The 24,126-nt window shown below is 38.7% G+C and overlaps 1 protein-coding gene across 8 annotated transcripts in view; it reads left to right on the top strand.

Moving 5' to 3' along the window:
* The window catches only part of PSD3 (pleckstrin and Sec7 domain containing 3), a 432,295-nt gene that overhangs the window by 340,739 nt on the left and 67,430 nt on the right, over positions 1–24,126 (top strand). For all 8 annotated transcript variants that reach the window (XM_015565163.1, XM_006765503.2, XM_015565164.1 and 5 more), the window contains one exon: positions 11,569–11,762. In XM_015565163.1, the coding sequence (XP_015420649.1) occupies positions 11,569–11,762 (194 nt within the window). The remainder of the gene's footprint in view (positions 1–11,568; positions 11,763–24,126) is intronic.

The following is a 24,126-nucleotide window of genomic DNA, read 5'->3' as shown; positions in this document are numbered from 1 at the left end:
ATGCCTGCTCCCCGCTGGCAAGTGGACATCCCCTGAGGGTTGCCAGGCTGCCAGAGGGATGTCTGCCAGCTTGGGCCCAAACCCCCCAGGGAGTGGGCCTAAGCCAGCAGGTGGACATCCTCCGAGGGGTCCCAGACTGCAAGAGTGCATAGGCCGGGCTGAGGCACCGCCCTGCCCCCCCAGTGCACAAATATTTGTGCACTGGGCCTCTAGTATATATATTTTTTAATATATTTATATTTATATTTCTCTTCTTAAAGGTATCTGTACTTAAATTTTATTTTGAAAAGTACTATTTCAGTCCAGTGTTCTCATTTCACATATGAAGAAAATGAAGTAAAAGCATTCCGGAACAGGTCAGAAGTTAGTGTTGTGGCAGAGTCAGGATTTGTTCCGCAGGTGCCCTGGGTCCCATGGCAGCACCACGTTGCCTCGCTTCTCTGTGGCCACATACTCAGAAGGTCTTGACTGGGCAGCGATCGTGTCTCAATGTCTCTATGCCAGCTTCTGATACAGTGTGAATTAGGAGAGTTTTATATTAAATTTTTTATCTCATTAAATACTCCTAGAATTACTGGTATTCTTCCCCCAGGCAGGTTAGGTAGCTAAGATCGTTCATTCCACAATCAGTCTTTAAGCAGCCACTTCTGCGCCTGGACCGTGCAGTGTCCTAGATACATGGGGTGCGGGTGGGTGGGAGGGGGTGGACTGTACAAAGAGGAAAACATAAGAACTGTAGGGAAGAGTGCAATGAGCTAAACCGCCTTGCGGAAGGTCTCAGCTCCCTCCTGCGGGACAATGACCATTTCTTCCCCAGACCCTTTGCTCAGTCGTTTATTATTCAGAAAGCATCTATTTGTTGAACTACTCTGTACTAGGCAGTATGCTGGAAATATGGAGAGAACAAAAGTATGTAAGGCATTAAGGCATTTTCCCTGGCCTTAAAAATGTTATCATTTAATGCAAATGATACAGGAGGAAGGAAAGGAGGAGTTTCTCTCTGATTAGGACGGGATGGGGTGAGGCGAGTGACAGTGAATGTAGGAGCTTGCATTGTTAGACTTGTTAAATTTAGCTACATGAGGATCTTCAGAGAATATAACAATTAACTGGAAAAGGGAAATAATTACGGTATTATTCATTAGGAAAATTAACTGTCTTCTCTTGTTTATTGCTGTTATTGTACATTAGTATTTAGGAATTGCAAGAAATCTTTCTTCCCGTGGTTTTTTAAAATATTAAAAATTTATGTATCCAGCCTCACTTTAATTAAGACACAATAACACTGGTTTTAAATAATGTATTTCCGGGCTCCCCTACCTCTCCCCAGCTTCCCTCAACCTCTGGGTCGCTACGGCATTTGCTTTGCTTATTATCATTATGCAGTTATTCTCTTTATCTCTTGATAAGCATTTTTATAACCTTGCATCATGGAATAATCTTTGCTATTTTATATTACCCTATAACTCATTTTACAAGAGCAGTTTCTAATCTTTATCACCTTTGCTTCTAAATTAAATTGTTTTCCGTCTGCCCTCACATATCAAACTGTCCTGGCTAATTAGGTGAGATGGTGTCACTTTGGGATCTGGCTTTCAGATCACGTGTTATGAAAGCCCAGAGCTTTAAAAAGTGTGGTTTTAAATGCCAGCAGTTCGTTGTTTGATTTCTTTATCCTTTTTTGTTGTTGTTAGGAAATTTCGTTATGGCTGGTTTTTTTCAGGAGACCAATGCTGCCATTTATTGGCTGACTTTAGGAAGCAGGGAGAGCTCTCCAAATATTTCCTCCCTCTTCGCCATTATTATGTGTAATGCTGCCTGGGAGTGTGAGTGAGTGTACCTGTGTTTACATCTCTGTGTATTGTTGGAGAATGGCACATAAAGGCAATGGAGAGTGACCACTACTTTTTATTTCACGTGGCAATTTAATTTTTTATCCAGTCCAAGGGTCTGAATCTGAAATTGACAACAACTTCCAGAGTCTCTTTGCTATGCAGTCTTGGGGGGCAGGCGGAGTCTTTTTCCAATGAAAGAACCCTTTAGAACTTTACTTCCATTACTTAGTCCTTTTTCATATTTTATATAACTCAGTGTTGACTCTGATTTTATTTTAAGTGATAATATATATCAATTAAAATGTAGTCTCAAGTATTGCTCTACAGGGAATGACCATCTCAAAAGTCCTAGTTAAAAAAACTCAATCCTAGTTAAAAGAAAAGCAAGCAAGAATTTTTAACTAGGATTGAGTCATATGAGCCACCTTTAGCTAATGACTGTAAGGTATTACTTTACATTTAAGTTTTCTTTACCATTTCCTCTTTGTTATAATTCTCCCTGAACTTTTCTTTGCCAACATCAGAGCCCTCCAGGAAGAAAAATTAAAATTTCCTATCTATACCTTTTATATTTGACCTTGTATCCTAAAGAAAAGGGTGTTTCTTTGTCTTATTTTAAAATATTTTTACCTTGAGGTGAAATTATTTTATTTCCATAGAAAAAGATAAATCATGATGATTCATTTTTACAATGATTAATTCTGTTAAATTACTTTATTATCCTAATGCCCTGGTGAATTTAGATATATGAAATTGTTAATCAGGATAGTGTTTCTTAATAGCAGATATAGATCAATGAAAACTTTCTTACTCAAGTCATTTTGGGTTCAGACATTTTTGTGGCATTTTGATCCAAGAAGTCCAAAAGTAATTCTCATTTTAAAATTCGAAATAGCCACTTGTAGGTTGATAATGACTACCGAAAAACTAAGACAATGAGAAATTGCTAGAAGTTGGGCAGTAGTTGCAGATATAATGGATACAGTAAATATATAAAGAAAAATTTGAGTGTGTAGGGAATGAAGTAGGAGGGTTGGCATTAGGAGTTATTGGTAGAAAGAGAACTAACCATGGAAAAATAATAAAACTTTAAGATATTTGACTGTAAAGAATGAATAAAACTCAGTTCTGTATTTGAGGTGCTCATGTTATTAAACATTTTCTAGATATGCATTGTGCCTCATGAAAATACTAAAAAAAAAAAAAAAAAAGAGTAAGACTTAACATTCCCACCATCGTTTCTGTACATTAGATTATCCTTACATGTCTAACATGGAAAATATACTACATTATGCTGGACTCTTGGTAAAATGATTCTAGTGTTAATATTACATGGAATTTGCAAATTTAGAAGATAAATTTAGGAGACAATTTATATGGATATTAAGTAAGGGTACATCTAAATATATGTAGTGGATGTGTAAAGGATATTATTGGTTTGATTGTTCTGTTTATAAATTCAGTAAAAAGCATTAAATATTTGATAAAGAAAAACAAAGAGAAATTCCCTAGTTATGAAAAATGATCATTAACTTGAAGGAGACTTTGAGTTAAAGAATTGATATCACTTAAAAATTCATTAGCTAAAAATGATATTGAATGCGGATCAATCGCCTGGGTTTTGGTGTTTAAAGGAAGAAAGATTTCAGGGTTGAGAATTGGGGGAGATTTTCTCACACATATCTATGAAATGTCATTTTATTAAGAATCTGAATCATAACTCACACCTAACTTTTAATCTCTCTAAGTACCTAGTTTTCTTGGCCATCTCAAGAATGCTGAACTCAGGTATATAGGAGGCGGGAAAGAATTTGCCATCCAATTCTTAGCTTTAAAAGTTTAGGTTTAAAAAGAGAAAATGTGCTTTCTCTGTGAGTGGTATCTCAAAGCTGAGATTGAGATGGATACTTAGAATTTTTAAGGATTTTATTGTTACAACAGTTTTAATATCCACAAAGATAATGATGAAAGTGATATAATTTATAAATATTGTTATCTTTAACTTCCAAATATGCAGAGCAGACAGGTTGGTGAGCAGATGGAATGCGATTATGTTAGTAGTCTACTTGTCCCAGAGCAGTTTTAGAATCACTGAGGTGCAGTGAGTTATGAGGCTGGGATATAAGAAAATGGTTTTGTTTCCGAATATGCTGATGACTTAGAATTTTATTATCTTAGCAATTGCTAAGTCTTTGATTTTTTGTTAGAGAATGACACAAGAAGAAAACATAATATAATTACTAAATGACGCATAAAACACAGGCAGTGGCTAATATAATGCCTTGAATATTTTAGACCAGCGGTCGCCAACCTATTGGACCCCGTGGACCACCGGTTGGCAACCGCTGTTTTAGACAATAGTTATTTGGATTTCTTTGAGCATTTTTTCTGTGTTCATTGTGATATACACACATACATACATTTTCAGAGGTGAGAAAATTTTCACCTCATACCAATAATACTGGAAGAAATTATTTTTAGTTGCCCATTAAAAATTCCCTAGTAGAACTTTTGGAAGCATGTAACATCTGGCTTGACCCCAGTGTACTCCCAACAACTTTTTTAAAAAGAATGTTAACATCTACGGTCAAGTTTTTCTTAGTTTGTAAAATATGCTACAGTCATTGTACATATAGTCAGATCCTTATTTCAGGAGCCAAGTTACTAGTCTGTTTGTTACTTGCGTCTGACAACGTTCATCATTAAAGGACTAATGATGGAGCTTGGCATTTTTCATAAAAGCATATTCTGTTTTTTATAGTTAAAATGCCTGTGTCAGAATAAGGTATTTTCAGAAAATAAAATGTATTTCCTGGTTTCATCAGAACTTTTAAATTTATTTTTGGTAAATATCAAAGACAGAAATATATATAATTGATCTCAGAGGGGAGGGAGAGAGATAGATAGATCGATAGATAGATAGATAGATAGATAGAAACATCAATGATGAGAGAGAATCATTGATCAGCTGCCTCCTGCATCCCCCCGACTTGGGATCGAGCCTACAACCCGGGCATGTGCCCTGACTGGGAATCAAACCATGACCTCCTGGTTCCTAGGTCGACCCTTAGCCACTCAGCCATGCCAGCCAGGCAAGATCCATTTTAAACTCATTCTGCTTTGTGGCATAATATGATGTGATATAATAAAAACCGCATGACAAGTGAACACATTTTTCAATACGTTTATTCTTCACTTTATTTTCTACCTGATCATAGTATTGGAATATTCAACTTAGTATTCTGTTCCTACACTCAACCACTAAGGTCATTTTTTTAAAAAACAGATTTATTGAGGTATAATTTATATACTATAAAATTCACCCACCTAAGTGTCTAATTTTAAAGTTTTGGGTCATTTTGCAGATTTGCGTAACAGTCACCACAAGCCATCACCCCATTACTGTCATTCCATAAAGATTCATTGTGCTTGTGAGCAGCCCCAAAGAGGTCTGTTAGTTACCACTTAACATGGGTCCTGCCTGTGTAAGGTTCACCTGTCTGGGCCTTGGTTTTTCACTGAGATGGTAACATCTACCTTTTTAGGGTGGTTGTAAGATTAGGAAATTAAGTTATTACCTTCATGGTTATAATGTTTGGAGGTTCAGGATGCAGTCATACCCCCACTCCTGTCTTTAATATTCTGGCTAGAGGAGTACTGAATCAAATGAAGTCAAATATTTATTTGTTCTATAGCCCAAAGTGCAAGGTGCCCTAGGAAAGTGAGATGGAGAACACAGTGGGGATCGGAGTGACTGCCAAGCCTGCTGAGCCCAACCCACCTGACTGCATATGGACTGAGAACCCAGAATGACAGAAGCAGAGAGAAGCCTGACCCACTGGGTTTGTCACATAGGATGCTTCCCTTCCCCCCAACTTACTACCACCTTACTAAAAGCCTATTGATAGCAGACCCTTCTGCTCAGTACATTGTCTCTGACTATCAAGAGGAAATTATAAGGATTCTAAGCATGGTTTGGGGAGAGATGAGCATCAGAACTAGTCTCATATCTAACAGGGATTTGGAATTATCAGACCAGAAATTTAAAGCAGCTATGATTAACATGCCAAGGACTCTAATGAATACAGTAGACAGCATGAAAGAACAGATGGGCAATGCAAGCTGGCAATGGAAATTCTAAGACAGAATCAAAAAAGAAATGCTAGAGATCAAAAACACTGTAACAAGAGAAGAATGCTTTTGATGGGCTCATTAGTAGACTGGACACATCTGAGAAGAGAATCTCTGCGCTTAAGAATATGTCAATAGACATATGAAAAGATGCTCAACTTCACTTATCAGTAGAGAAATGCAAATTAAAACCACAATGAGATATCACCTTACATCTGTCGGAATGGCTATCAGTATATCAACAAACAACCTGGATGAATCTTTGGGACATTATGCTAAGTGAAATGAGCCAGCCACAGATAATGTATGATTCCCTTATATGAGTACCTAGAATACTCAAATTCATAGAGACAGAGTGGGATAGTCAATGCCAGTGGTTGAGGGAGGAGGGAATGAGAAGTTGTTATTTAATAGCTATAAAACTTCAGTCTGGGATGATGAAAAATTCTGGAGATGGTTGGTAGTTTTGGTTTCACAGCAATGTGAATGTACTCAATGCCACAGAACTGTGCTGTGTATTTTAAAATGTTTAAAATGATAGATTTTATGTTACATATTTTACTAACAATACAAAAAAGACATGTACATACAAATGTGACTGCTGGAAGTGCCCTCTTCACTTTTCCTGTCTGGTGAACTTGAACTTATCTTTATTGCCCAACTCCAGTAACACATTCCTAAGTGATGAGTTTGCAGGTTAAGTAATATTTCAGCTCTGCTCCAAAAAATGTTTCTTTTTAACTGTCATTTCCCACCTCCACCTCCCCCCCTCCCCAACACACACACACCAAAGCCCAGCAATTTATTTTCAGTATTTGAATTCCACATAACAGGCCCTTCAAGTTAACTTAATGTTTGAGTTTGGAGGGTGCTCGCTTAACAACTTTGTTATGACTGAAACCCCGCTGTAATGAGACTTGCCAGATGGGGTATTTCATGGTCTGCTTAGTGGCTGGGTCACTGTTACAATATTCAGCTTTTGTGAACTTTAGGAAGCAGCTGCTTTTCATTCTTTGTGGAATTACAGTGAAATATAAGATTCAGATGGATTTGTATGACTCCTTATCTAATAGTTTTGCTTAAAAGTAAAAGCACCTGTCAAGAGTAAGGCAGAATGTGGGGAATTCGTGATTTACAGCTGCCCTTTAGAAAGAACAGAGAAGTGGAAAGGTCCCCCACAACCAGCATGAGAGCTTTGTCATTCTCCAAGGGAACCGCATCATGGTGGAGTGGACTTGGACTGCCCAATGAATGACACACTTGATCACTGAGAGAGCAGACTGGTGTGAGAAGTGTTTGTCGGAATTTGTAGGTGGTAAGGTGGTGAGATGTCTGAAATCTCAGTAGAATAGACTTTACAAGGAATCTTTTCAAGTGTACAGAATATTTGTGTATGAGTCATTCTTTTCACAATCAAGACAGAGCCCTGCTGGTCTTCTCTATTGTGCTTTAACGAAATCCTTGTATTGTCACTCTGAAAATGCCTCAGTGGATCGGGGTACATAGGAAAACCCAAGTAAAGGGGCTGTTTTTTATAGAAATGAGTTAACTTCATCTATGGAATTATTTTTATCAGTATGCTGTGTTAATTTTTATCTGATTTTATATATAGTGAAAACAGCCTCCAAATGGCATTTATGATGTCTATAAAAACAGTAAAACCCCACAACGATGCAATCAAGAATAATGCAAATTAAGGTTTAATGTGATTGGTTCCCATTCTCTGCCATTTCCAAGTCTCAAATGGAGCCAGACAAAAGTTCTTGGGACTGAGGAAATGTGGGGAGAAGGGCAGGAATAAAAAGGAAGGGAGTGCGAGGGCAGGGGGTTGCAACCAGGGAAGGAGAAGGTCCTCACAGTATTGTTTCTGATATCACTCCCATCCTGGAAATCCCAGCCATCACACACTGATGTGTATTTAAGCCCAAACGACAGCCATCACCAGATGTTGCAAACCTGCATCTCTGTCCAGGGTAGATTTTTACTCTCAGAGCATGACAAGGTCATTTCATTCACCTTCACAAAATCAAGAATATCTGCTTTGCAGGATTCAGTATTTTCACTACATGTCAGCGTTTTACTGAGTTGTACTCTGTTTAACATTTCTTCAGTTATTATCCTACTAGTGGCCCGGTCACGAATCCGTGCACTTTGAAAGGAAATTAATTAGAAGAAATATTTTAATATCACTGTTTGTCCTTTCTCTGTAATAGAAGGGTCAACCAAATTCACGATCGACAATGACAGATAGAAACACAAGCATGTGATTGGTGCCAGCGAGAGCTTTATATGTATTGCGCATGTATGAGTCAAATTAGCCTTTTATAAATATAATAAGCTTGCTTAATTAGACCTGCTTTCTGATTTAGCTAAACTTTCTCCAGCCCAGTGAAGCACCCAGACTTCTCTTTCAGGTAATTGTCAGCAACATAGCAGTAAATATCAACATGAAGCAGGTCATTATTGTAGATCACGCAGGGAGAACAAAGGGTAAAATATTTAACTGTAGCAGTGTTTGACTATATTCTGCACAGTGAGAAAATCTGAAGTCATTTTCAAGGTCCACCATTTCTTTTCAGTCTGGTCAAGTTTCTAAGCTTTCTAAATCTCTGTTTTCTGGCTAATGAAAAGAAAATAGGATTCCACTGAGTTTCCTACCTACCTACTCCATGGTGCCAGCCAGTGCACATCATGGCAGCTCCTGCATTGAGCGTTTGCCTCCTGGTGGTCAGTCGGACATCCTTAGCACTGCCCTGGAGGCAGAAGAGGCTTCCGCCACCGCCGCTGCGTTCCCCAGCCATGAGCCTGGCTTCTGGCTGAGCAGCGCTCCCCCTGTGGGTGCGTACTGACCACCAAGGGGCAGCTCCTACATTGAGCATCAGCCCCTTGGTGGTCAGTACACATCATAGCGACCGGTCATTGCGCCGTTTGGTCGATTTGCATATTAGCCTTTTATTATATAGGCTAGATTCTTGTCTTTGGGTTTTAATATTCCAATGTCATAAATATGCAAGCATTTCTAACAACAGCCCTGTTAAAAGAAATGTAATGCATGCCACACATGTAATTAAAAAATTTTAGGAGCTACATTATAAAAGTAAAAAGAAACAGGAAAATTAATTTTGTAATGTACTTTTTATTTAACCCAGAGTATCAAAAATACTATCATTTCAATATGTAATCATTTAAAAATATTGAAATAGATTTTTTATACTAAGTCTTGAAATCTGATATATATTTTTTCACTTACTGCACATCTTAATTAGGACTATCCACTTTTTTCTATTTTTTTTTATTATTTTAAATCCTCACCTGAGGATATGTTCATTGATTTTACTTAGAGGGGAAGAGAGAGAGAGAGAGAGAGAGAAAGAAAGAAAGAGAAACAGCCATTGGTTGCCTCCTGTACACTCTGTGACCGGGGATTTTCACAACCTAGCCATGTGCCCCAACCAGGAATTGAACCCACAAGCTTTCTGTATAAGGACCCTACTCCAACCAACTGAGCCACACCAGCCAGGGCTGGATTATTCACATTTTAAGTTCTCGATAACCTTATGTGACTAGCCTACTTGATAGAAATCCCAATGGCAAAGCTAGAAAAATTTGAGCAACCAATTAAATAATAATACTGTTTGATCATAACTAAAGAAAAATTTAAATATCTATTTTCCATACTTACAGAAAAGTTTCAATTAGTAATGTAGGAGAAGTGAAGGAAATTAAATCACCATTAGATTACCACAATAGTACTTGTCACAGAAAGATTCACTAATTAACACTAAAATTACTGATCAGAAGTTTAAAAAAAAAGAGGATATTTTCATGGTCCTAAAATATCTCCCCCAAAACATGTATAAAGAAAAATAATAATTTGACAGTATAGAAATGTGCTAGATACTACCTTCATCAAGTGATCAAGGTTAATGAAACATCTGATGCATTGAGAAGGTACATCACCTATGGCATCCTTCCCAAAAATATGTATTCTCAATCTCATTATGAGAAAACATCAAACAAATCTAAATTGGGAATATTCTACAAAATAACTGACCAGTACCCTTCAAACTATCGTGGTCATGAAGGACAAGGAAAGACCTGGCTGGAGGAGACGTGAGAACTGAACGCACTGTGGGGTAATGGATAGGATCCTAGAACAGAAAAATATTAATGAAAAAACTGCTAAAATCTGATTAAGTCAAGTTTAATTCATCATTTTGTAATGTTAATTTTTTTTGTTTTGAAACTTTTAGTATAGCTATATATGAAGTTAACATTGGGGGAACAGGGTGATTGGCATATGGGAACCCTACGTAGTATATTTGTAAATCTAAAATTATCTCAAAATAAAATTAAAAGTAAAATATAGATGTCTTAGAGTACAGTGTTATTTTTATATATCTCACAATTACTTATCAAATACCAGTGGAGGAAAAAAAGGCTATTTTTTCTCTAATCACCAAATAAGACACTTGTGATGGTTATTAATTTTGTGGCTTATTTTAAACATATTTTATTGGTGGTTACTTTGGTTTAAATTTAATAAAAGATTCAATAATAAAAGTGTAACAAACAGTGAAACCAATGTTAATTCAGAAAATTAAAACGGGACTGACAAATGCTCTATTACTGTGCTCTGTTTCCCGGCAGTATCTCAGAGCATATTAACTTTCTTCTGCTCTTCCCTCCTCTGTAGTAAGTGACTGTAGCCATTCATTTTCTCCTTACATATAAAGTGATTACAATCTCAAGCATGGCTGATAGGGTGCCCCCTACTTTCATGACTATTCGGAAAATAATAGCTATTAGATGCCAACTCACTGTGCATGGCGCCACTATCCTAACCCACTGATAGCTTTACCTGGGGTTTGATATTTGAGATTAACCTGGTTATTGACAGATATAAATGCTATTCATCGGATTTATAATTATTTGTTGTATTCTATATGCTTGGTGTTATGCTACCACATGCAGATACCAAAAATCAATATCACGATTTCTGCAGAGAACTTCCACTCAATTGAAGACAAACACGAAGGCACTGTAGTGGGTGGAAAGAGCAGAGGCTTCAGAGGTTTTCAGTCATATCCTCACTATCTCTTCCATTAATTACTAGATCTGTACCTTTGGTGTTTATTTCAACTCTGAGTCTGTTTCCTTATCTCAATATAGACTACTAATCTCAGTCTTACAAGATTGTCATGATCATTAATATCTGGCACAGAGGAGACACTTAGTAAATGATAGATGTTATTACATGGTTGTTATTCAAGCTGTTAAACCATTAGAAAACACAATCATTGCCCAGCCGGCATGGCTCCATAGTTGAACATCAGCCTATGAACTAGGAGTTCAGGGTTTGATTCCCAGTCAGGGTACATGCCTGGGTTGCAGGCTCAGTCCCCAATGTGGGGCATGCAGGAGGCAGCCAATAAATGATCATCTCTCATCATTGGTGTTTCTATCTCTCCCTCTTCCTTCCTCTCTGAAATCAATAAAAATATATTTAAAAAAGAAAACACAGTCATTTATTATATTAAATAACTTGGTTTGTTGAAATATTGTGGTAGGTGCTCAATCTTGGTGTTTTTTTTCCCTTTAGAGATGATGAAGAGAAAAAAAAGTCTCCATCAGAAGGTACTGATGAAAAGGCTAATGGAACACACCCAAAGACCATCAGTCGTATTGGGAGCACTACCAACCCATTCTTGGACATTCCTCACGACCCAAATGCCACTGTGTATAAAAGTGGGTTCTTGGCTCGGAAAATTCATGCAGATATGGATGGAAAGAAGAGTAAGCGTCATTTGTTGTCATTTTCTATTTCATTTATTTTGTCTTTAGGCTCAAAATTTAAAGTGAATTTATATGAAGTAAAGTCAAAGATGAAGGAAAATTATATTACATTGATGTAGAAAAGTATTTTTATTAAAGTTTGATAAAACCTCTAAACCTAAGTCAGAAATCCACTGTGGTACTTGGTCTTCTCCAAGTAGAATTATAGAACTTCAGAAATGGAAGGCTTTATCCTTTTCCAACTTTTTGTTCATTTATTCTTGCTTTCAACAAATAGTGTTGAGTACCTACTATGTGCTAGGCATCAAAAAATATAGTAGTGATTAGGATGGACAAGGTCCCTTCTCCATGGCATTCACATTTCTGGTGGTTAAGGGAAAGGTTGAACTAATAACAAAGAATAGCCAATGAAATAAAATCCCAGAGGCAAGGCGGGGAGGGGAGAGAATTGAGAGATCCAAGCACATGTGGAAGAATTGGCCTTTGAGGAAGATGGACAGGTGCAGCGTAGGCGAACGTGGCATAGTTGGGAAACTGAAGGAGTCCCATCTGACGGCTCTGAAGTATGACACATGAATATCTGCTGATAGTGTTTGAGATTTGAGAGAAATGGAGTATGTTTCCATAGTTAGAATAACATTTGCAGAGTGAAATAGCAATTTGATGTAGTTGAACAAGCTAAGAAAAGCTGATAATGATGCTAAAATTAGCAGGCTCTACCTCTAGGGCAGCGGTTCTCAACCTTCCTAATGCCATGACCCTTTAATATAGTTCATGTTGTGGTAACCCCCAATTTCATTGTTACAAATTGAACATAATTTTTTAAAAAAATATATTTTATTGATTTTTACAGAGAGGAACATTTCTTCATGTTGTGACTCAACCATAAAATTATTTTCGTTGCTACTTCATAACTGTAATGTTGCTACTGTTATGAATCTTAATGTCAATATCTGATATGCGGGATGGTCTCAGGCGACCCCTGTGAAAGGGTTGTTCAACCGCCAAAAGGGTCTCAACCCACAGGTTGAGAACTGCTGCTCTAGGGTGTTGCTGCCCACCTGCAGACACAAAGGTGCAATGCTGCGATGGGCAGTCCCACTGTTTCCATCTGTAGGCGCTTTTTCTTAATATAGCATAGTCTTCTAGGTTCCAGTCGAGAGAAATATTGTCATAGAGTAACTTTGACATTGGCTTATGATGCTGAGCAAACTTCTTCATGTTTCCAAGTTCTTGAAGAGTACTCTACACTAGACTACTAGACTACCCAGTTTTCTCCAGCAGCATGTGTCAGGACTCTTGGAGTTGCAGATGACAATAGGTCTAATAAGCTTAGGGAAAAAAGGCCAGGACACAACTGAAGATGAAGTATTGTCACTAGGACACTTGAACCACTTCTGTCTCTATATTATTTTGCACATCAGCTTGATTCTTTGAAACAGAGCTTTCTTACATGGCTGGCTGGCTACATGAGTATTAGCAGCACTATAGAGCATGTGTTTGGTTTTATCACCAGAAATCTTTTTCATCCCACACTTCCACTATAGTATATTCTGGGACAGGACTCCGATTTGTATGACTGCCGGGATGGAACATTGTGATTGATAGCACCCACTTGGTTGTGACGGCAAGAGGAAAGTTCCCTCAAGAAGGAATAAGATACAGTTCTCGGAGAAAGGGAGTTCTTGGTAGACAAAGCAATGGACATTCATCTCTTTTTTCCCAGCCTGCACACACACCCTTTCTCTATACATCAAGTTCAGACAGTGCTTTTGCCAAACACAGGACAATCTTTCATTTAAACCACAATCTTTTCCTTTATAACCACAATATTTCTTTATGAGTATATTCTCTGTCCCCCATGCCACGTCCAGCTGTGGCTTCCATCTCCACGGCTGAAAGGTGCTGGGCGGTGTCCAGCCTCCTCAGGTGGAGATGTAGCTTACTCTCTAGGCTGAATGAAAAATACAGCAATAACCGACATACCTCAATTCATATCAAGTGCTAGAAGCAAACAGAAAACTGTGGTTTTAAAATGCCTGTTCAAGGCAAGGAAAAAAAGGAAGCAAGACAGCCATCACTGATCCAGGGAAGGATACTACATCCTGCTGGGCCAGGAGAGTAGAGTTGACCCAAGTGAGCATCTTTTCATTGATCACTTCCCTAGTGATGGATTAACATGCTTGATTAACTTATTCCAACGTGTCGCCAGATTCAGTCTGTTGATGAAATTTCCTTTGTCCATGTTTTCCTGGGCCACCGCTGAGGAGGATTGGCGAGAATTCCTCAGATGAAACTGTTCCCTCCGCACTTCACTGAGCGTAGGTCTAAAACCTGGGAGTTTCTCAGTAGTTGAGCCATCACAGACCTCTTGTACCAGGCTAGAGGTTTTCCTGCCAGTAAAACGCCTTTAACGCTTTAGTTACTTCCTTTGAGAACTACTGGTTGATTAGGGCAGTTTTAAGCGTCGCGGCTTTGTCTTTTCAGCAATTTGAGTTCTTCCTTTTACCTGCCTCTGCTTCTGGTTGTTTCTTCTTCTGCCTTAGATTCCCCCAGTTTTTCCACATTGATCCCTTCCACCCTTCACCCGCACCCCCTCCCCAGGCCTTCACAGCACTATTGTCTGTGTCTATGGGTTATGTTGAAGCATATAAGTTCTTTCGTTAATCTCTTCTACCCTCCTCTCCCCTCTTCCCTCTGAGATTCGTCAGTCTGTTGTGTGCTTCCATGTTTCTGGATCTATTTTGTTTGTTAGTTTATTTTGTTCATTAGATTCCACATATAAGTGAAATCATGTGAAACTTTTCTTTATCTGGCTGGCTAATTTTGCTTTTTCCTAATGTCCTTGAGCATATTTGTTACATTTACAGTAGCTCTTTTAAGGTCCTAATTATTTTCTCTCTGTCATATCTGGGATGTTACATTGGTGAAGAGGGTAGTTTCTATAGTTGTTAATCTTTCGTGGGTATAAGTAGAACGAAACTGGTTACTGATCTCTTTTGTTAGGAAATTTCTTTCTAGTTGCCTTAGACTTCAAGAGACCGAATATTTACTGAGCTATGAAAGCGATAAGAAATTCTAAGTCTTCGAGGACAAACTCTTTAGAGTTGTATTTGGATAACCAGAAAGGGATTCGTTTCCTTCCCAGCTAATCTTTTCCATGATCCCCCAGCCCAGTTTTTAGACTTTCAGTCATATATGGTTGAACTGGTTTATCTCCATATACCAGATGCCTGAACTGCTTCTAAATGCATCTGCCTCTCTCTTTTGAGAGGTGGTCACTATAAAAAATTGAAATATGTTTTATGTTATTCATGTCTAATGTGCTCTGAAATATAGTACTTTTATATTCAATATATTAAAAAATAAAAACAACAGTGGAAATTTCACAGAACATGGGTTCCAAATAATTTTTGAGAAGTCTATGTAATGAAACCTTTTGGGAATATTTATCCTGCTAAGTCTATAGACATTTATTGGGATTCGTCACGTTTGGTATAGGTAGAGCTGTATTGGCATTTGTATATACAGGTAAACATGGCCAGGTTCTCTGATGACAAATATTACTAAAAGTTTTTAATCGGTAATTATTTGGGTCAAAACTCTGTGGAGGAATTAAAAACCTGACTAACTTGTCTCTAAGTAACCACTTGTCTGACTTGAGATTTAGTATCTTCCATTATTTTAATTAACTCTGGACTCAGTTTGTTAGATGGCACCCATAATTTCTCATATAAACATTTTACAAACCTTGGAGGTTTTCTTTGCTTAATTTTATTTATTTATTTAGCCTTTTGTGGATATGCTCAGTTCAGAATTTCTACCTCCAGGAGACAAATCATTATTAAAAGCAAACATTGTATCTCTCATAAAATTATGCTTACCAAACCCATTAAATCTGAAATTAAGGGAAAAGCTTTGAACAGTCAAATCAGGCAAACAAAATGTGTCTTCTGGATTTTTGTCAGATAGAATGAAAAATAAAATTCAATATAAGCTCTTAGTTTTACCAATCTGTTGTAAGATACTTGTGGAAATCAATAGTAACAGGAAACAAGGTACTCAAAATGTTCTAAATGATGACAATAATAGTCATAATTAAGTGATTACTCAATATTAGAGCTTTATCCTAGCACTTCATGCACTAACTCATTTAATTGCCACCCTATGAAGCAAGTATCATTATTATTATTATCCCCAGTTTACTGAGGAGGAAATTGATCTTAAATGTCTTATCCAAGGCTGTAGTATAGAATAACAGGACATCTAGTGAAACTAAAATCTGATTATAGCAAACGAATTGTAGCATATTGTTAAAACCAATCACATGGAAGAATCTTACAAGCATAATATTGAATGAAAAATCAACTTGCAGAAGAATGTGCATCTATAACATTCTAAAGCATACAGAGCTGTTTTTAATAGGAATGCCTTCGCTATGGAACAGTGGTTACCTCTGGCAGGGGAGGAGCGTGCACTCAGTGAGGAGTGCCCAGCCGTTCAACTATACGTACTGATAGTTTTTTAAAATTAAGTGATGGTACATGCATGTTTGCTTTACTGCTCTTGATAACCTTTTGCTGTCTTAATGTTTCATAATAAACTTCTAGAAATTCAATAGAATGCCTGATTGCATAGGAGATTTAGAAATAATTGAGGATTTTTTTTCTGAAATCTGTGCAGGAATAATTACAGAAAACCCAAAAAACAAAAGTTAGTGATCATCATCTGTTAGTGTAATAATTTAAAATTTCACCACAATAATATAATTTTGTATGTTTTTCACACTTAGAAATGGGAAAGATTTCATTATTGGGAGGTAAAACTGGAGAGGAGGAATGGAGGAAAGCAGGGAGAGAGTGCCATTCTGCTGATCTTAGAAAGACAGTGGAGATTGCCTGACCTAGGAACAGATGTTGTTAGCGTGCTCTGCTGAAGCTACAGAAGCAATAAAACAAAATTTTAAAAAAGAGAGAGATGCAAATAAAAAGCCATACAGCTATTGGGAACATGGAATAGAGTGGTTAAGCTTGCTAAATCCTCATGTCTCACAACAGAAAATCACTAGATTTTACAATCTATTAATACAGTACCTTGTTTAGTGATATGATGGAAATTGCCCATAGAAACAGTTCAAATGTTAAACTGTTTTCTTTTGGAAAATGGAAGTGGGGGAGTTGGGAGGAAGTGAATCAGAGAGTTAATTGTGTGGACAGATCACTTTAGTAATTTTGACATATTTTCATCACATTGCATTTCCAGTATAGATTATTCAGTGATTTTACCCACCTTGGATTTGTTTCTAATTTGAAATATTGAAATGTTTGTTGCTTTTTGAAGATGTGACAACCATATCTGGTTCATATGTCAGTCTCGTTTCCAATACTCTGGATCTAAGGTGTGTTGGGCAGCGTCTTGAAAAGGTTGAGGAGGTTCACTCACTTCATAGGGGTTTACATACTGCCTGTCAGTGAAAATTTTACAAATTTAGTCCCACATGTCAACTTTGAGAGAGTAGATGTTGTTCTGAGTCACACATACTGAAAATAGTTTTTAATGGCAATGCAGGCAAAATTCTTTGCTATTGTGTAACACTAGGAACAGTGACACTATAATTAAGACATAATAAAAGTGGAATAGGTCTGCTCCCCGCGCCCACCCCCCCTCCCCCCCCCCCCCCCCCCCCAGAAGACAATTGTCTCATCCTGGTAGAGGAAGACTCTTTAAATGGAGGCAAAGCAGTTATTTTAAAGCCAGGCTAAGGTCCCCCCTCCTCTCCACTTTGTGTTCTGTGGCAGCGGGTCTATAATGAACCGGTTTAAGTTACTGATACAGGGTCACAGAGCAGCACCAAGAAGGCAGCCCTGTGAGTTCTGAAGCAGTAGTTTGCCCCTTGATGGGCTAATTTTGGTGGCATTTTATCTGTTTTCAATGGACAACACATCTCACAATTCTACATTTAGGCTAAAAGGATAAGTTTTAGATTTTTAAGTTCCGTTTTGATAGTTCATGTCTTTTCTTTTTCCTTTTACCTTTTATTGCCATATGTCAGCTCCTATACCTTTTACCATTTATTTCTTTTTATTGCTTTACTGAAATTTACAGGCCCTCCAGTTAAGTGTTGAATACAAATGGTGATAATAGCAGGCACCCTTGTTCTTCTTTTAGCATTAAAATTTTTTTTTTCAGTTATAGGTGACATACAGTATATTAGTTTCAGACAGACACCCTTGTTCTTGATCCTAAAGAGAGTGCATATTCCCTCTGTGTTTCTCCATCTCTTAAACACACACTATTTCCCTCTTTCTCTCTCAAGAGAATTTTATTAATTAATGTACTGAAGGTGGAGTGGAGAGAATAGTTTGAGGGAAGACGTGTGGCTATATTCAGGGACCATAATATTGTCATCAGGCTCTGAGTCTGTTTTCTTATTGTGGCTTCCTTTTTTTTCTTTTTTTTAACTTTATTTTTATCCTTGACACTATTACAGAAGTCCCCATCTTCCCACCCTCCCCCTTTGCCCACCTCCACCCAGTTCAAACCCCCTGCCCTCTGGCCATCACCACACTGCTGGTATGTGTCTGTGTCCATGGGTTGTGCATATGTTCTTTGGCTAATCCCTTCACTCATGTCTAAAAAGCCACCCTTCCCTGCAGTGGAGTAAAGTTGGTTAAATGAGGCCACCTGCCATTCTCCTCAGAAGTACTACTTTGACAAAGACCCAGGGAATAGAAACTGCAGTCTTTTAGCACCAAAAAGTAATCTGTGTTCCGAATTTTTGTCGTGTTTCCTTCTGAAAGAGGAATGCACAGTTTTCACTGCATCTGATTATTCTTTTTGTACTGTTGACTCATTTTGTTTACATTTTTGTTCAGTTAACAATTAGGAGAAAGAAGAAAATAATCTTGATGGCTCTGTTATTGTTATGTAATGTAATGTAATGTTTCAAACCCTTCAGTAATCTGATGAAAATTTGAAATTAAAAATGCAATACTGGTTTCCTAAAGGAAATAATGACAGTGATAGAAATTTATGTCCAAAAAAATCTACCACTGGATTGTATAGACTTAAGAATTTGAGCTTTGAAATGAGATAGGTCATTGATTCATTTTAGAAAACACTTTTGAGCACCAGCTGCATGCCAGTACATCACTCTTGATGGGGAAAAAAAGGAGGGAGAGACTGTACCTGAGTAGAGCTGAATTAAAAAAGGAAGGCCATAAAAATATTTGGACACAAAGATTGTGGATAAGATTATTCTGGGAAGGGAATTGGTAACCAAAAGCCTTAAGGTGAGAAAGATCAAATGATGCCTGTTAAGGTGTTTAACTCGGTGATGCATAAAAAGAACCTAATCACTATTTTAGCTATAAAATATCATCATTTCATCATAGTCATCACCTTAGAAACTGCTTAATGGCCACTAAAAGATTTATTGAGTAAAGTATGGTAGAGCAAGCAACACATTATCATTATTTGCAGTAATTTTAAAAATTATATATATATCTCACATATATTTGTGTGTTTTTGAGAGAGATCAACCAAAGGACTTATATGCAAGCATATAGGCCTAACCAATGGACACAAACAACAGGGGGGTGAGGGCATGAGGGGGGGATGGGAGGCAATGTGGGGATAAGGACACATATGTAATAACTTAATCAATAAAGAAATTTTAAAAAGAGAGACAATATTCCAATTGTATGGCAGATTGTATGTGCATAGTAAAATGATTGGGAGGTTATATACCAAAATGTTAATCATGGTTGTCTTTGTTGGTGAGACCGGTGGTTTTATTTTTTTTTCTGTGTTTTTCCTGCTATTTTCCCTTATGTTTTTATTTACTTTATTTTAGCCATTGACACTAGACAAATATAACATACTAGAGGCCCAGTGCACAAAATTCATGCACTGGTATGGTCCCTAGCAACTCCCTCCCTTTCTTCAGCCAGCACGCCCCCTGGTTGAACTCCCAGAACTCTGGTCAAGGGGACAATTTGCATACTATGCTTTTATTATATAGGATGTTATCAGAGAAAATCAATATTTTGTTAAACATTTATTTAAAATAGACATTAATGCAATGGGATATTTTAAAGTCCTAATGAAATATAATTATGTCTAAAAATATAGAAAAGTTGTTTCAGAATAATGACAAATAGAAAAAAGTATAATAAACATTTATTATAGCATGGTTATTAATTTAAAAAAATGACTTAGGGCAGGATGGGTGGGTATTTTCCATCTCTTAAAAATTTGTTTATCTATGGGTGTGGTACTGTTTTTACCATATCTGAGTTAGGGATAGGGGATGACTGGGACAGTTAACAAACACAGGCTCATGTTTTAGCAGCACCTGGTAATTGGCATAAGGACTTCCCTGGAGCACTAAGGCTAAGTAAATGGAAGAAGTTCCGTCTGAATTGGAAAAGCAGAGATGAACATGCAGGGCATCATGTTAGGTGCAGTCCCTGGCTATAGGCTGTTTCCAGCCCTTGTGCTGAGCAGCCTTGTAGTGAGGAACACGGTTGTGGGAATCACTCCAGGTCCCCGGATAGTGAGAGCATAGAGGCCTTGTTATCAATACACCAGCATGGCCAAGACTGCTCTGGGCAGGTGCCTAACGGGATGTTCAAGGACTCTGAGCCTGAGAATCGTAATCAGACCAGATCCCATGAGCGGCTGCAAGGCCACACAGCACTCTCATGGTACACTGTGCCCGTCAGTAGCCAATGTGATTGATGTATTGGCACAAAGCCTTCTTTGTCTAAATAGTGTAAAAGTAGGTTACTGACCAGCTAGTACGCTGCAGTGTGTGCAAGAAGTCTGTGAGAGAGAGCAGAGCTGGGCAGGACAGGAGAAGAGAGCTCAGAGAAGAAGAGGCAGTAGGCACAGAGAATGTAGCTCCTGTGTGTGCAGGAGTGGCTAGAGAGCTCAGACAGAGCCGAGCGCTTAGGCACTGCTGTGATTTAAGACAATGATTCTGGGGGCCAGTGTGCAACTGCTCAGATAATAACAGTGGGTATAGACACTGATACTGCTTGTGGGAAAGGTATGTATTTACCAGCCAGTGTCCGGCTGCCTGCCTGTATGGCTATGTGGCCACCGGCTTCTGCAGTAAAGACTCGTTCTTTTATGCCCACAATCTCTCATGGCTTCTCCGTCTGCCCCGTAACTAGTGAGCAGAGAATAAAGCAGGAACTGGGACTAAGGTCACAGCAGTTAGTACAGTGGGCAGGGTTTGAGGAAGAACCAGCCCTGGCATAGTCAATTGGGAGAGTTTAGAAGAATACGTGGACTCAGAACAACTCAGAGCAGCAGTGCTGAGCAGTTCCGGAGGAGACGCTGAAGTCTCCCCTGCAGCTCCTCCGCTTGGGGAAGCAGCCAGCTGCTGCCACCTGCTCCGGAGAGCAGTACCTATTGACCTGCAGTAGCTTTTGCCCAGGAGCCTATTTTAAAGGTGCCCATGGGCCTTGTGCTGTTTCATAATTACGATAGCTTATTTGAATTGCTCTTTGTAGAAATGCATGCTCAGCGGGGTCTTTGACTGACGTTCTAGGTCCTAAGGTGCTTGTTAAATAGAAGAAATCTGATTTGTTGTCACTTGATAAGCCTACTTGTCTGATTCAGCAGTTACCTGTGCTTCTCAGCTAGGCTTACGTAAGGTAGTGACTTAATCTTACATTTTATGTTAGCACTTTGCTCTACATTTTATAATGAGCTCTATAAATTACCCAAGAAATTATGGAAAGTCCTTATTTAGTATGCTTGATTTTCTTGGAGTTGAGTTTCATACCTTTCATATACAATGAACTTACAGAACATCAGTAACATTTTGCAGTGTTGAATTCTTTTAGATGGTTTTCAAAAAACAGCAAGTTCTCCCACATCTTCCTTTAGATTATAAGAATTACTAGAGGCCCAGTGCACAAAAATTTGTGCACTCGGGGATGGGGGGTCCCTCAGCCCGGCCTGTGCCCTCTTGCCGTCTGGGATCCCTTGGGAGATGTCCACCTGCTGGCTTAGGCCCACTCCCTGGGGGGATCAGGCCTAAGCTGGCAGTCAGACATCCTTAGTGCTGCTGAGGAGGCAGGAGAGGCTCCCACCACCACTGCTGTGCTGACAGCCATCAGCCTGTCTTGTGGCTGAGCAGAGCTCCCCCTGTGGGAGCACACTGACCATCAGTGAGCATCTTCTGCATTGTGCGTCTGCCCCCTGGTGGTCAGTGTGTGTCATAGTGACCAGTCATTCCCAGTGGTTCTGCTGATAGGGTCAATTTGCATATTACCCTTTTATTATATGGGATGGAGGTCTGGTGCACGGGTGGGGGCCATCTGGTTTGCCCTGAAGGGTGTCCCGGATCAGGGAGGGGGTCCCACTGGGGTGCCTGGCCAGCCTGGGTGAGGGGCTGATGGATGTTTGCAGGCTGTTCAAGCCTTCAAGTGGGGATCCTCAACCCATGGGAGTGTGGCCAGCCTGGGTGAGGGACTGATGGCTGTTTTCAGGCCGGCCATGCCCGCGGGCTAGAAGCAGGTATCTGGGATTTATTTAACTTCTATAATTGAAACTTTGTTGCCTTGGTCCACTCAAAGCCTGGGTTGCCTCTGGCAACCCAGGTTCCCAGCGCTTCCTTGAGCGGAGGCCACGCCGGCTGGAAGCAGGTATCTGGGGTTTATTTATCTTCTATAATTGAAACTTTGTAGCCTTGAGCAGAGCTCAGGTCTGGCCAGCGCAGGCAGGACGCTTGGCTTCCTCCATCGCTGGAGCAACTCAAGCCTCCTGCGTGCTCCAGCTCCGTGGCCGCCGCCATCTTTGTGATGGAGTGAGGGTTAATTTGCATACTATTCTTTTATTAGATAGGATAAACACAGTGACTATAGTCAGTAATACTGTATTACATATTTGAACGTTGCTGAAAATAGATCTTAAAAGAAAAAAAATTGCAATCAAGTATGGCAACATATTAATGACTTGCTGTGGGAATTATATCACAATATGTATAAATACCCAATCGTGTTGTTACACCTGAAACTAACATCAGGCTATATGTCAAATATACCTCAATTTAAATGAAATTTTAAGATCATGTTTGTCTCCTAGAATTTTGAATTCCCTTACCACAGAAATTAATTCTTTAATAACTCTTGGAAACCCACCATAAGTTGTCAGGCTATATATATGTTCCTTATGAGCCCAAGTTTTCACTGGTATCTTATTTTCATATCCAACATCATCTTGTTGAACTAATCTATACCAGAAGTTTATCCTGCTTTCTCTTCTCTTTGAGCAATCTGAGTTTTCTAATGTGCTTCACGTAAATGATAGAGAAAACACTTTTTTAAAACATCTTACTATTTATTGAGTCACATAATTTACATACCTACTTAGGATATCTGTGGGGGCGTTTTCATGTTTTTAATCTGCTCTCTGGACACAGCAACAAACCAAGTAAATTACATCCTTGGAGCTTCCACTCTAGTGTAGGGGGAGCTCAGTGATCAATCTGTATGTGCTATTTCAGATGTTGTGACTAATCCAGGAGAGAGTGAAGGGAGTGGGCAGGTGCCCTGTTGCATAGAGTGGTTCAGGAGGACAAGGGGACATTTGGATGAGAGGCATGGTTGAAGTGAAGGGGCAAGTCATGATGAACATTCTAGCTGGAGAGAATGGGAGGTACAGTTCATTTGTCCAAATTCTAAACAGACTCTTGTGACCCTAGTACTTCTGTTTTTCCTGAAAAAATAATTATATACTCAGAGTCATTGTGTTTCTTGCTGCCTTCACACTTCTTCCTGTGTCCTTAGCTTATGATGAGATGTCCTTGTTATGTTCTGCCTTCCTTCCCACCTCAGCACAGGTCATTTACTTTCTCCCTGTGCTTCTAGTGATGGCCGCCAGCGAACCGTCTCCTAGGCGGGAGGAGAAAGATCCTGGTTTATAAGTTGTCTGTGTATTTTTGTAGCTTATCACTTAGGTGAAATGTTCTCTGTCAGCTTTTTCCCCACCCCATGATTTATTTTTATTGCTTACATTCACGTTTGACCTCTCCAATGTCAAGGCAGGGCCCAGGACAAAATAGAAACAATAAATATGTTGTGTGTTGCACTCTACTCTCCCTTAAATTAAGGGTGAAAGGTGTACCTCCTTTCTGTTAAAAATTCATCAATAAATGTCAGGGGTTTTTTTCTTCTCAAAAGATTGACTTTAATAAAGAAAAAATCAGAATGCGTGAATGGAATTTAAAAAGTAAGTCTTTGTGTTTTAAACTGAAAATTGGACGCACTTTTTTTAGTAGACAGTATCCTTAACTTAAAAAGAATACGCTTCTCAGGATAGGTGTATGTTAGCTCATCTAATTTTCATC

This window comes from Myotis davidii, unplaced genomic scaffold, assembly GCF_000327345.1.
Source record: "Myotis davidii unplaced genomic scaffold, ASM32734v1 scaffold93, whole genome shotgun sequence".
NCBI lineage: Eukaryota > Metazoa > Chordata > Mammalia > Chiroptera > Vespertilionidae > Myotis > Myotis davidii.
Note: the sequence above shows the minus strand (reverse complement) of the source record. Positions and strands in the feature narration are given on the sequence as shown.